We start from the raw sequence: 15,100 nt of genomic DNA, 5'->3' as shown, positions 1-15,100 counted from the left end.
TGGGAATGAGAGACAGAAGAAGTCGGCTTTTAGCTAACACTTACACTTCTACAGAGACAGAAGAATTCGGCTTTTAGTTAACGCGCACGCTGCGAATTTTTTATTGTTCAACAACGCACAGGAGAAATCTCCCACCGGCACCACCTTGGAGGTCAAAGGGTAAGACTTGTTACTCACTACTACGAGCACGACGAGGGACGAACGGGTGCCGCCTTAAGGAGCTTCGCCCCTAAAATTCCTTGACGAAGCGCCTGTAGTAGGCGCACAAGCCGAGAAAACGGCGCACGGATTTGGTGTCGCTGGGTGGCGGGAAGGCAGCGATGGCAGCTGTTTTCCGCTGGTCTGGACGAACACCATCCCTGCTGATAACGTGACCCAAAAACAAGAGCTCCTCGTACGCGAAGCGGCACTTTTCAGGCTTCAAAGTGAGGCCGGAGGTCTTGATTGTTTCAAGTACAGCTTCAAGGCGCCGGAGGTGTTCGTCGAAGCGTGAGGCAAACACAATGACGTCGTCCAAGTACACGAGGCACGTCTGCCACTTCAAGCCAGCCAGCACTGTGTCCATAACACGTTGGAATGTCGCAGGTGCCGAACAAAGACCGAAGGGCATGACCTTGAACTCGAAGAGGCTGTCTGGTGTTATAAAGGCCGTCTTTTCTCGGTCTCTCTCGTCGACTTCGATTTGCCAGTAGCCGGTCTTGAGGTCCATCGACGAAAAGTACTTCGCGTTGTGGAGTCGATCCAGGGCGTCGTCTATCCGTGGAAGAGGGTACACGTCCTTCTTCGTGATTTTGTTCAGGCGACGATAATCGACGCAGAAACGTAGGGTTCCATCCTTCTTCCTCGCTAACACTACGGGAGACGCCCACGGACTCTTGGACGGCTGGATGATGTCATCGCGTAGCATTTCGTCTACTTGCTTCTTAACGGCGTCCCTTTCTCGCGTCGAAACCCGGTAGGGACTCTGACGGAGTGGTCGAGCATTTTCTTCCGTTATGATACGGTGTTTAGCAAGGGGCGTTTGCCGGACCCGTGATGACGACGAGAAACAGTCCTTATATTTCTTCAGAAGGCATCGGAGCTGTTGGTGTTGGCGGGCGGGAAGGCTTGGGTTTACGTCGAAGGATGGCTCAGGCATTGCGGTTGTCGTTGTAGCTTCGTTAGAATCTGAAAAGGCAAACGCATCGCTGACAGCCAAGATTTGTTCGATGAACGCAATCGTCGTGCCCCTGCTCAGGTGTCTGTATTCTTGGCTGAAATTCGTTAGCATCACGCTTCCTTTCCCTTCATACCGCCGAGCAATGCCTCTTGCGACGCAAATGTCACGGTCTAGCAGCAAACCCTGATCGCTCTCGATGACACCTTCGATGCACTCAGCCGTTTCGGTGCCGACGGGAATTATGATGCTGGATCTAGGAGGAATGGTGACTTGATCCTCGAGCACGTTCAGGGCATGTTGACATGGGTTCGTATCCGGCGGTGTCGCTTTCTCCGACGATAGGGTTATCGACCTGGTTCTTAAGTCGATGACGGCGCCGTGGTCACTTAGGAAGTCCATTCCAAGTATCACATCCCTGGAGCAGTTTTGTAGGATTACAAAGCTCGCAGGATAAGTCCGGTTGTTCATAGTGACTCTCGCCGTGCAGACACCAATCGGCGTTATCAGATGGCCTCCAGCGGTCCGGATCTCGGGGCCTTCCCAAGCAGTCCTAACTTTCTTCAACTTTGCTGCGAACGGCCCATTGATGACGGAATAGTCTGCTCCAGTATCGACGAGAGCGGTGACGTTGTGGCCGTCGATCAGAACGTCGAGGTCGCTAGTCCGCCATCTTGCGTTGCGGTTACGTCGCGGCGTCGGGTCACGGCTACGTCGGTCTGCACCGCTGCTTCCGCGTTGCGTCGTCAGGTCTGCTTCCGGTCGCAAAGTTTCGTCTTCAGGACGTCGACGTCGTTCGGCATGCGGCGGGGGCTCGGAACTTCGTCGCGGTGTCGTCGTCGACGGCGGAGGATCTCCAGGATTTCGTCGTTCAGCAACCGCACCTCCACCGGTTGCTGCCCTTAGTTTTCCGGATATGGGCTAGGCGACTGGCCCCGGTTTGGGCCAGTGTACTGCCGGCGGTGCGATGACATGTAGCGGCCGGGCGACGGTGAGCGGGAAGGTCGTCGTTCTTGCCACTGTGTGCCTGTGAGGTAGTCGTCGATGTCGCGAGGCCGTTCGCCTGGCTGCGGGTGCGGCGCGTTGACGGGGAATCCGCGTAGCCCCATCTGACGGTACTGGCAGCGGCGGTACGTGTGGCCGGCCTCCCCGCAGTGGTAGCACAGCGGGCGGTTGTCAGGGGCGCGCCAAACGTCGGTCTTCCTTGGCGCGTAGCGCGGGGCATTGCGCTGGGCGACAGGAGGACGGTAGGGTGTCGGTGGTGGTGGCGGCGGTGGCGTCTGGCGGCGGAACTGCTGCGGCGACGCGGCGTCTTGACGTGGACGAGGAGCGCGGGCGTTGCGTCGGGCTGCTGCAGCATAGTTCATTGCTTGCAGCTGCGACTGCGCTGCATCGGGGGTGCCCAGCGACTGCTGGATTTCCTCGCGGACCATGTCGGCGATCGAATCCACTTAAGGCTGCACTGAAGGCAACAGCTTGCGCAGCTCCTCCCGCACTATCGCTCTGATGGTTTCCCGTAGGTCGTCGGTGCCTAGCGAGTGCGCTTCGGTGTGGCCTGTCGACAGGGTTGAGCGGTTGTATTGCTTCGTCCTAATCTCGAGGGATTTTTCAATTGTTGTGGCTTCCTTTAGGAATTCGGTGACAGTTTTCGGTGGGTTCCGCACCAATCCTGCAAAGAGGTCTTGTTTCACTCCCCGCATAAGGAAGCGGACCTTTTTATCCTCAGGCATGGCAGCATCGGCCAGGCGGAAAAGTCGCGTCATCTCTTCCGTGTAGATAGTGACCGTCGCATTCGGTAGCTGTGCTCTTGTCTCCAGCAAAGCAGCGGCCTTTTCCTTGCAGACGATGCTCGCGAAGGTATTGAGGAACGTCGTCCGAAAGAGGTCCCAGGATTGAAGGCTCGATTCATGGTTTTCGAACCAGGTTTTCGCGGCGTCTTCTAAGTAGAAGTAGACGTGGCGCAGCTGCTCCTCAGTGTCCCAATGGTTGAAGGTGGCGACTCGCTCGTACGTCTCCAGCCAACTCTCCGGGTCTTCAAACGACGATCCACGGAAAGTCGGTGGCTCACTTGGCTGTTGCATCACTACCGTTGTAGGTGGCAGGGGGTCTGTCATCGTCTCGGCGGTCGATGTGACGGTCTTCGGCTGCCTGGCGTTTTCGGGAAGGAGCCCGTACTCTGGTTGTAGTCCCTTCTGCCGGCGGCTGGTTCGAGGATGCGGGTTGTCCTTAGAGTCGTCTTCTTCGCGGCTTGGGCTTGGGTCAGCGCTCCGCGGTGGCGTCCGGATCATGAAGCAGCACCTCCACCAGATGTCACGGGGTCGTGACGTCGACGAATACAGCAGTCAGCACGTCCGAGATGAAACTGTTTATTTGGCCGAACTTGTGGCCGGGGAAACTGATAGTCAAACTACAGCAATACACGCTGTACAATAATAGCGGTGAACGGGGCGTCGACCGTCGATCAACTGACAAGCAGTCAAGCGCGTCGGCTTTTATACAGGCGCTATCGAACTTTCCAGCGATATCGCTGTTGGCGGCGTTATCTCTCGACAAAGCTGGAACATTCTCGTGCGGCGCGTAATCTTAACGGATTGTTCCAAAACAATCGCGAAGCTTCCTACACATCACGGCGAGGCTTGCGCAGCGCGTTGCCAACAGTCTTTGTGGGTGAAGCTTCAAGGCATGAAATAAAAGACTCGCGGCAATATTATTTGCTCAGGAGGGGTCTCGCCGCAAGCTTCTCCGATCGTTGCGAGCTACGGCACGATACGAAACGGGTGAACGAAACAATTGGAGTCATATACGGAACCCTCAATCTCCGCTTTATATCGGCGCGTTTCGCCGAACAAGTCTCAATTACTAACGCGCGCGTATTTAGTCGTGTGAAGCGATTAGATAAATGGTGTCGGGGTAGGCGACCTTACATATTCTCTAGAGAGACAACGAGATTTCCAGTGTACTGGAAAGAAGATGTTATAGCTTCACACTCGTGCTTGCGTTGCCATTGACGAAAATCTGACGTTAGGCAGAACGAAACAAAAACACGACCGAATCCATGCAAGCCATCCCGCCTCATAATCAAGTGTCTTACGGCGGAAGTCTTAGATATGTATTTATTGAAGGGGTCCCGAACCAGTTTTCAAGTAATAGTCGAATGACCCCAGTATCAGCCTCGCAAATTGATTGCCGGAAAAATTTCTCTAATCTGGAAGAACGAGCGGCGTTAGGCGGATGTGTCGATCGCATCAAGCGCTTCCTCTCTCCGCGCACCCTGACGAACGCGATGGAAGCCACACAGGGAAAGAATGCAGGGGGAGAAAGGAGTTACTACAGTGCGCGTCGTGACCTTAACCGCACGTAATTAAACGCGATCGCTCTCCCCCGATTACAAACATGGAATTGTCCATTGTGATTCGTGTGCGTACTGCGTAATGTTAGCAGACTACGGAATTCGGCATCGGCACGCGGCGGCAGACAATGGCAAGAAGCGCATCTGATCCCAACGCCGCTTTTGAATTTCGTCAGCTGTTAGTCAAAAGCATGCTGTTTGTTCTTCGACGTCAAAGAGCAGGCGCCGGCAGCTCGGAAAGGAGTGAGCATACGCCTCTGCATTAAAAGAGGGCGCCTGAGAAAATGGCAACCTTACGCTCAGGTTGTATTCTCTCCTTGGCGCGCACGACTGGAAGCATTGGCTGAACTGTTTATTTCTGCGTCTACTTTCCGCAGGATATGTTTTTTCGCCAAGCACGAGGGCTGGTTCACAACCCCTTTAAGCATTTCTCCTTTTTTGCTGTCTCGACGAACGCTTTCGAAGCTGCACAGGGAGGGATTATATGCGGAAAGAAACTAAGTCAGCGCGCATCATCACCTTGCTAGCGCGTGAAGAAAGTGATCGCTCTGTCCTGTTCTGATTTCTGTGTGCGTTGCTGTGAAAACTGTGCACTGTTAACATACAACGAAATTCGGCACCAGCATGTGGCGGCACCCGACCGTGAGCACAACTCGATATCTACAATAACGTTATTACTGGTAATGCTGTCGCGATAAAGAAATCACTCATTTTGAGTCCCATGACATTGTGCTTGCTGCTGAAGCACAATGTCGATATCATAAAGGGGACGCTATTTGAAGTTTACTGCTTTTGATACAGGAGTGTGATTTCGGTGCTTCTTATACTCCGCTGTTGTTTGTCTCGGGTATTCATACTTAGTGGTGCTCACCTAGACATTGCAAACTGTTGCAAGGCGTCTTTGAGCACCTGGAGGGTGTATATCTGGTGAATCTCTCTGTATGTGCGCTGTTGTATGTGGTGGCTAACGTCAGAAACTCTTGTTTAACTTACACTAGCTTTGCGAGGGACATTTTTTCAGGTTCACAACGAGATAGTCAGCAAGGAATGATTTCTGGGACAAAAAACTTACATAGTCTCTCATGTGTTCGCCTAAGACGACTCGAAGGCGTAAGCTGTCCTCATCTTTTTCTTCTAAGTTAGCTTTCTGCAACTAACGTGGTTTTGCACTGCCTCCGTGATCGGCTCCCAATTGACCGAGCGACGATGTCTTGTGTAACGTCATCACGTGACCGTCACAAATTTTGACGATCTGCGACGTCGTCACCTGATAAGTTTTGCCTCACCCGTGATGACGCCGCCGGACGCCGCCGACTCCGATGGCCATTTCTTGTGTTTAAAGGGACACTAAAGGCAAATAACAGTTCATGTCAGAGTGAAAGCTCAATGTATGACAACGTTTAAAACGGCAATATTATCAACAGCACTGCCCTACTCACCGAGAAATTAGTTTTAGTGTATCACACGATGAGACCCACGAGCGGGACGTTTTGGAATGGCACTGACTACGGTGATGGGGCCCGTCAGCGCAGTACCGTCGTAAAAGTGACGGGGCCCGTCATAATAGCGAAGTACTTATAGTGACGGGCCCCGTCGTCGTAAAGCGGTGACTACGGTGACGGGGCCCGCCAGCGCAGTACCGCCGTAATAGTGACGGAGCCCCTTTACCGTAGATTTTTGGTCGTTTTAGACGTCGACGTCGTGTGATGTTCATGGCGTAGTTGGTTGGCGCGCTCTCCATAGTGTTATGGCTGCAGGTCGTCAGTTCGATTCCTCCCGATTTTCTTTTTTTTTTGTCAGGTTATGCGTCAACGTCAACGTCACTGCTCTGATGGAGTCGTAACATCTTCGTTCATGTCTGCGGCAGTTAGAGAGCCCTGGCGTTGGGATGATGCGTTGTTCCTATGCGACCTCGGTTCTATTCGCGCTGAATAAGACAATTTTTTGCATCTTTTTTTTCTTTTTTCAACATTGTTTCACAATACCGTCCCGAGCTTCCAGCTAGTCAGCATTAGTTACTCCTTCGTGGTAGCACGGACTTAGCGTGGGAGAGCGGAGCCCATTAATCAGCATGTCGCTGTGCCGCTGACGCTGCATATCAGCATGCCACCAATGTCACTGCGTCGCTGCTCCCCCCCTCCCCCCGAAATGTTTTCGTACTGACGTGCACCGCCGACCAAAACAGCCACCTGCGCCTGAAGTCTTCCTGGATTTTTTCTAGAATTGCTTTCCATGGTCGAAAGAGATCTCGGAGGGAGCATTGCTGATTTGACTGGCTGTCCTCGCTGTGCCCATCATGGCATGCGCAGCGCATGACCGTCAGCGGCGCAACGACATGCTGATTAACGGGCTCCGCTCTCCCACGCTGAGCCGTGTCACCACGAATGAGTAACTATTGTTGACTAGTCGGAAGCTCGGGACGGTATTGTGAAACAATACTGAAAAAAAATGGAAACATTTTCTTATTCAGCGCGACTAGAACCGAGGTCGCATAGGAACAACTAGGCTTGTGCGAATAGTATATTTTAGGTCCGAAGCGAATTCGAAGCAACTTTGAGTAGTAGCAGGATTTGACATTCGGTGAAATGCAAGTGATAAGCTGTAAAATATGTTAATTAAAATTTACTATAATTAGAGCATATAAACCGGTATAACAATAAGATTTTAAACTTAAAGAATGATGAATCGATGTGAGGGTAATACAGTAAAACCTCATTAATTCGAACTTTTATTTCGAAATCCCGCATAATTAGAAGGATTTCTATGGCCCTGTATTTTTCAATGTAAATCTGAGTGGATAATTTGAAGCAGCAGTGAGTACCAGCCCGGTTAAGTCAAAAACTTTGGGTGCCATGTGCCAATTCCCGATCCCGATTTAGCCGCAAATCCGCAGAAACGATGGCCCTTAGGAGCCACAAGGCAATGCAATGTAGCGATACTAATGAGTGACAAGTGAAGCATCCCAGCCTCGCTGCTGCCAGCGCAAGAAAAAAACAAAACAAAAGGCGGTCTCGTGCAAACTGTAATATACGCCTGCGGCAAAGAAAACGTGCTTCACTGAAACACAGCGGTGACACGCGGGCAGCATAACGAATGCTTCTCTCAACGTCAGTGCGTCATGATTTAACCATTCTTTCAGGCAAAATAGAGAAATTATTAAAGGGCGGTCTGACGGAATTCGCGATGTGTGTGAACCTCCGATCGGCGGTTACTCCGGCAATTTGCGCACTTGCACTGCTGGCGGGGTACTTGCCCGCAACGCCTACTTCGAAAACTCAGTTCGAAAGCTTCAATGATCCTCTTTTTCCACCCAGAACACATCGCGAATTCCGTCACACTGGTCATTATTACATTCTTTATTTTACCAGAAAGAATGGGCGAGTGGCCGCATCATGACGCACTGACGCTACGAGGAGCAGGTGACATGCTGCCCGTGTGTCACCACTGTGCTGCAGCGAAGCACGTCTTTTTCACAGGCGCGCATTTCAGTTGTCCACGAGACCGTTTTTTTTCCTCTTTCTTTTTAAATGCGAAGCATTTCTTAGCGAACTTCTGCGACTTTGAGCGTATCTATCTATCTATCTATCTATCTATCTATCTATCTATCTATCTATCTATCTATCTATCTATCTATCTATCTATCTATCTATCTATCTATCTATCTATCTATCTATCTATCTATCTATCTATCTATCTATCTAGCCGCCTACGACTTTGTGCTCTCCTGGTCGCTTGGTTCATCGAATGTGCACCAAAATTGGTATGGCATAACATGACTGTATGACGAACATAAATTACAAGTCATAACATGAAAATCATGACACGCATGTCATGTACAGCATGATTTACATGCTACGCTCATGGTGCGCTGGCGGCCGTTCCGCTAGTTTGATATACACCAAAATTGGTATCTTGCGACGTGACGGTGTAGCGAACATAAATAACACGAGTTAACATGAAAACCATGACACGCATGTCATGTACAGCATGACTTACGTGCCACGCTCATGGGGCGCTGGCGGTGGTTTCGCTAGCTTGACCTACCCCGAAATTGGTATTGCGTGACGTGACTGTGTAACGAACACAAATAACACGAGTTAGCATGAAAATCATGACACGCATGTCATGCACAGCATGACTTACGTGCCACGCTCATGGAGCGCTGGCGGCCATTTCGCTAGCTTGCTCTACCACGAAATTGGTATTGCGCGATGTGACTGTGTGGCGAACATAAAAACACGAGTTAACATGAAAATCATGAGACGCATGTCACGTACAGCATGACTTACGTGCCACGCTCATGGGGCGCTGGCGGCCGTTTCGCTAGCTCGATCTACCCCGAAATTAGTATTGCGCGACGTGACTATGTGGCGAACATAATAACACGAGTTAACATGAAAATAATGACACGCATGTCATGTACAGCATGACTTACGTGCCACGATCATGGCGCGCTGGCGGCCGTTTCGGTAGCTTGATCTACCCGGGAACTGGTTTTGCGCGACGTGACTGTGTGACGAACATAAAAACACGAGTTAACATGAAAATCATGATACGCATGTCATGTACAGCATGACTTACGTGCCACGCTCATGGGGTGCTGGCGGCCGTTTCGCTAGCTTGATATATACCAAAATTGGTATCTTGCGACGTGACCGTGTGAGGAACATAAATAATACAGTTAACATGAAAGTCATGACACGTATGTCATGCACAACATGACTTGCGTGCCACGCTCATGGGGCGCTGGCGGCCGTTTCTCTAGCTTGATCGACCCCGAAGTTGGTATTGCGCGACGTTACTGTGTGACGAACATAAATAATAGGAGTTAACATGAAAACCATGACACGCATTTTCCTCAATGACATACAAGACGATGTATGCAGCTCTTTGCTGGCTGCTTCGCATTACATCGATTCCCACAATGCGTGGGATCTGCCGGCTTTTTTTTTTCTTGCATTGGCCTCAGCGAAGCCCGCCGTTTCCCCGGTTTAGCGGCAAAATTCGTACCAAGTATTGCTGGAAAAAACCCTTGTAGCCGCAAACTAGCAGGCACAGCAAACGACCACCTCCGATTACTTCCAGTAATACAATGTTCCTTGCATCCCGCCTTTTGTATATTTGGTTAATTCGAAAACCCGCTTAATTAAATTTGTCACAGTCCCAGTGACTCTGAATTAACAAGGTTTTACTGCATGTTCATTTAACCTTGAAGTGGGGCTTCGCGGCAGTGCGGACTTTTCTTGGAAAGGTGTGTTCACGGTAAAACGCACCTCTACTGCAGTGAAACCACCTTTACAGGGGGTTACATGCGGTTTTATATATGTCTATTCGTTCATTTCGAATACTTCGAAATTTCCTAGAATTTAAATTCGTTTCGAAGCGAATTCGAATACCGTAATGTTCGTTCGAATATTCGAACTGCTCGAATATTCGCACAAGCCTAGGAACAACGCATCATCCGAACGCTAGGGCTGTCTAACCACCGCAGACATGAAGGAAAAAGTTACGACTCCGTCAGAGCAGTAACGTTGATGTTGACGCACAACCCGAAAAAAAAGGAAGAAAAAGCGGGAGCAATCGAACTGACGACCTGCAGCCCTAACACTCCATAGAGAGCGCGCCAACCAACTACGCCATGAACGCTTTTTTTTTCTTTATTGCCTCACACAAGTAACTACTAGGCCACGAACGCCACACGACGAGGGCGTCTAAAACGACCAAAAATATATGGTAAAGGGGCCCCGTCACTTTTACGATGGTACTGCGCTGACGGGCCCCGTCACCGTACTTTACGATGACGGGACCCGTCACTATAAATACGTCGCTATTATGGCGGGCCCCGTCACTATTACAATTTACACTAAGGTGACGGTCCCCGTCACTTTTACGACGGTACTGCGCTGACGGGCCCCGTCACCATAGTCAGTGCCTTTTGGAAATGATCCCGATGACGTGAGAGAGTCTGACTACAAATGATCACTCGTAATAAAACTAGCTGCAAATAAAAAAGAACCGTCCGTGCATCAAGAGATGTATTAAAATGCTGCTTGTTCTTTTCTGTTTGATTCATGGAAAAACGACGCTCTTTCGCGTCGCCATGGGTAACGGCGCGCGTGGTTCAAAGGTTCCATTTTCGCCGAACTGCGCTTCGCCCGGCGCCCTGCTTCGCCCACGCGGTCGCGTCTCAGTGGTAGTTTCGGTATCGCTTACTGGCGAGTGTCTTTTGCGCGCTCGTGAAAGTCGCTCTGACGGAAAGTTCGACAAAATGCCGCATGCGTGTGTGATGTTGCCGGATGCCCGAATGGCGCAGGCCGCTGCGCAGTAAAGCGGGCAACGTTAGGCACGGGAACAGCGACGTCAGAAATACCGCTTTCTGGCGGGTGATTTGAAGTGCGCTAACGCAATGCGGACCACTAAAACGTGATTTTCTTTCAAAATAAGCACTTCCTTAGCACAAAAGTAGCACTACCAGGTTTCTTGACCGCTATTTCAACTCTCAACGTCGACTTAATATTTGCCTTTAGTGTCCCTTTAAGGTTTCTCCTAAGCAATTCTTTGACTTTACTTCCCCTAGGATTTGAAAAGCTACATGGTATCTCACCGATGAAATCATAGAGCGATATACAAGCTCATTTAATCAAATGCTTACCTTCACAAACTGCATACATGATGTGGAAGGCTAGAAAAAAGCAAGAATACGTGTTAGACAAAAAGTTGCATTGTTTAATCTTAAGAAAATAATGCAAACACCAAATATGAGAGCCATGCATTCGGTATATTCAATGGAAGCAGAACATAATTGCCTTGGAAGTACGTGCCACATGCAATGCATTTTAACACGAAAGTGTTTTATGCCGGGGTCCACCAAGTCTTCAGTGACGTATTTCCGTCACGGAAATGACGTCGAAAAAATATACACAATCAGATGGCAAAGAAAAAAAGGTACCGTCAGCGGGCGTCAAACCCACGACCGCTCGGTCCGCAACAACAGATGCCGGGCACGCTATCCACTGCGCCACGGTCACAGACTCTAGGGGCTTTACAAACGCGCCTTTTATATGTAACACTCTTCCGGTCGGCGGGGTGGTGTTGCCCTCTGGGAGCGGTAAAGTAAAGTAATTCGTCATTAAAGTGTCGAGTTGGGCTTGTTGGTACATAATTCTGGCACACTGCAGCGCAAAAAACACAACGGACGGAACACGAACGACGAAGACGAGCGCTGAACTTTCAACAACCTGCGTCGGACAGCATAAATATATGTGAAACTTTTCTAATAAAGGTTTTTGCAAGTTCAGCGCTCGTCTTCGTCGTTCGTGTTCCGTCCGTTTTGTGTTTTTTGCGCTGCAGTGTGCCAGAATTCGTCATTACTCTGACCTCTGCGATTAGCACCTGCAACGCGTTACACGTCCATCCCATTCGGGGCGCTTTCAATAGAAGTTCAATTTTGTCAATGCCTTAACACACCGGGAGGTGGCGACCTTAGCCCAAACATCGTAAAAGCGTCGGCCTCGCTCATAGCGTCACGCTAATCCAAACGAAAAATAGCTCTGCGACGTGCGCCTGTCTCACCTGGCTGTCACACCGCGTTCCCCGCTCACGCGCTCCTCCGAAGAAAAATCGCGGCCGGGCTACCGGGGCGGCACGACGCGCTTTGCGTTTCCCTCTAGTCCTGCCGTGGTGTTCAATCACAGTTTAGCATGCTGTAGGATGGCGACCAAGTTTTTCTTCTAATATGCGACGCTCTTCTGGCTAACACACCTCGTTATCTGATGACGCTTTCACCGTTAACTACTACAGTTACCACATAGGTTTGCGTAATCATTTAACATGGACGTTAGTCGTCGGGATGAAGATGTACCACCAATCATCAAAGGAGGTGCGTAAACGTTAAACGGTGCCATAGCTGTCAGACATTAATATACATTGTGCAAACTCTATTATATCAATGTACAGTAAACATACAGTTACTTCTGTAAGGGCACGCTTTACTTTCGCGTTATTCCGATTCCTATGACAGAGGGTCAACCATGTTTTTTTTTTAACACGAAAGTGTTTTATGCCGGGGTCCACCAATACTGTCATGACGTATTTCCGTCACGGAAGTACGTCAGCAAAATGAATGCGATCTGATGGCAAAGAAAAAAAAACCATAAGAAAAAGTTCCGTTGACGGGAATCGAACCCATGACCTCTCGGTCCGCGACGATGGCTGGCGGGTGTTTAGCCCACTGAGCTACCGCCAAACACATTACGAAGGGGACATGAACGTGCCTTTTATATTTAACACTTGCCTCTCACAGTGATCTTGGATGGATGGACACTATGAGCGTCCCATTTATAAAGGGACGGTGACATCTGTGCCACCAAGCTCGAAAAAAAACGCGCCGTTGCAACGACCGTCCCACTCGGCGCGTTTCCAATACAAGTTTAATGTCTTCAACGCTTTAACACACCGTGAGGTGGCGGTTTTAGCAGTTTTAGCGCAATCCTCACTCATAGCATCCATCCATATCGACAAATAGCTCTCCGGCGCTCGCCTGGCGGTCTCACCGGTTGCACCGCGTTCCCTGCTCGCCCTGTGAGAAGTAACGGCCAGGCTAGAGGGAAGACACGACGCGCGTAGCGTTTCTCTTCGCATTTCTTGACGCTTTGAAGGAGTGCATATCGAGTATAAGTGTTTATTGTGTGCTTGTTGTTGCCATCTTTGCGCGGGATTCACCATATGTGGAGTCCACGTATATGTTAAGAACTTCATCTACCGCAAGGGTTAAATCATGATCATGGGCGTTCGTCGTCGGTACGGAGATGTGCCACTAGGCGTCAACTTGAGTGCGATGGTCCACATCAAGTGGTGCTATATCTGCCAAACAACAGTAGACATTGTACAAGCTCTCATATACCAATGCACTATAAAGAATAAACTACTTCTGTGACGACACGTTTCACTTTCGTGTTATACCGATTCCTATGACGGAGGGATCAACCAACCATCTTTTTCAGATGGTGCGAAGGTTACACTATCAAACGGTGCTGCTACTAAAGACAGCGCAGCTGAACAAGAACCTTGCATTGCTCTTGTTCATGAATCAAGATCAACGTTCTTTGCGCAAAGCAAGGAAAAAACTGGACACGGAGGCAAAAATGCATGCGTAACACTTGAACGAACAAACAGCAGTTTATGGCGATAAGAAACAAACAATAAATACGTAGGCTACACACAGTCGCAGAGATGCCCCACCTATTGACGCCATGTAGAATTCCTGATCAGTTGAACTTCTTTCAATCTGAGCGATATTGACAATGCACTTACTCATGCACAGTAAAATACAAAATTTTGCGGGAGGCCGGAGATCCGTCCAAAAGATGCCTCTGGGACTCTAGGCGGCGTAGTTAGTGCGTCGAGGCTGCGCTGGGCGATAATGAACGCATGCGCGTCCTATATAAGCTCGTTTGCCTGCCTGATCGCTGATTTCGCGTAAGGCGCTGCTTATTCCGCACTTGGGCGCGGGCAGGCGCTTTTCACTGCTCGCGATGCTTGAGCCATGCGGCCGTCGTGCTCGGCGTGCGGACTGTCAAGTATCTAATCGCATATGTTTACAGTGCGCGCTGCGTTTATGTTGCGTCATTGAGGAGATAAGCAGCACTGTCTGTTTTGTTTCTTTATTTTATTAATCATTTCGATTTTGCTTGCAATAGAGGCCGGATTTTTGAAAACTGCTTGCTGCAATGAAAACCTCTACTCGAAGAAACTCAGTCCGTATGCTTGGAATGCGAGCGTTACCGTGCACCGCCACCCATTCGGAATTACCATGCCGATGCAGAGCGTATAAGAACGAAAGAATTTTTCGGCAACGTATTTTTTGTCGTGAAACAAAACAAGAAGAAAACAATGCCGATCCAGGGTGCACTAGTACAGGGTTGATTTCTAGTACTTGGTGAATTCACCGCCAGCAGCGACAACGCTTCACAAAAAGACATGTCATAGGCCAGGAGCGTAGGCAGAATTTTTTTCCGGGGGGGGGGGGGGCACCACCTTGATCTGAAGTGGGGTCAGGGCAGGCAGATGTGGTCGAGTGTCATATTGTGCTCTGTGTGATATGGCATAAAAAATTTCAGGTAGCTTGAGCCCGGGGTTGGGGCAGGACAGACATAGCGACTGAAGAAAAGAAGATAGATTTCGCCTTCGAGTCGTCTTAGTCTAATGCGTAAGGGACACTGTGAGTTTTAGGGGCGAAGCTCCTGATGCCGTGGGTCTGTCCATCCTCCGTTTGTTCGTTTGTTTGTAGTAGCCACCTGTAGTTCGTGAGAAGCGCGCTTTCTGGTATGCAGTAAAAGAAGACGACGTTGACGAGCGAGACTCTCGTTTGCGTGTTCGCCTGTGTGGCGTTCTTTCTTCTTCACTACGTCTCGTGTTTTCAACGGCGCCGGAAGACAACATTTCAGAAGTAACGCGCCATGAGGCTCCCTCTTGGCGCGCTTTTTCTTTTAGGGGCGAAGCTCCTTATGCCGTGGGTCTGTCCATCCTCCGTTTGTTCGTTTGTTTGTAGTAGCCACCTGTAGTTCGTGAGAAGCGCGCTTTCTGGTATGTCAAGC

General features: G+C 49.9%; 1 protein-coding gene across 3 annotated transcripts in view; it reads right to left on the bottom strand.

Moving 5' to 3' along the window:
• Nucleotides 1–15,100, bottom strand: part of LOC119390864 (evasin P672) — a 61,891-nt gene that overhangs the window by 24,584 nt on the left and 22,207 nt on the right. For all 3 annotated transcript variants that reach the window (XM_049414967.1, XM_049414966.1, XM_037658573.2), the window contains exon 2: nucleotides 11,158–11,187. In XM_049414967.1, coding sequence (XP_049270924.1) covers nucleotides 11,158–11,176 — 19 coding nt within the window. In that variant the 5' untranslated portion in view covers nucleotides 11,177–11,187. The remainder of the gene's footprint in view (nucleotides 1–11,157; nucleotides 11,188–15,100) is intronic.

Source organism: Rhipicephalus sanguineus, chromosome 4 (assembly GCF_013339695.2).
Source record: "Rhipicephalus sanguineus isolate Rsan-2018 chromosome 4, BIME_Rsan_1.4, whole genome shotgun sequence".
Lineage (NCBI taxonomy): Eukaryota > Metazoa > Arthropoda > Arachnida > Ixodida > Ixodidae > Rhipicephalus > Rhipicephalus sanguineus.
The sequence above is the reverse complement of the archived record's forward strand: the minus strand, read 5'-3'. Positions and strand labels throughout refer to the sequence as shown.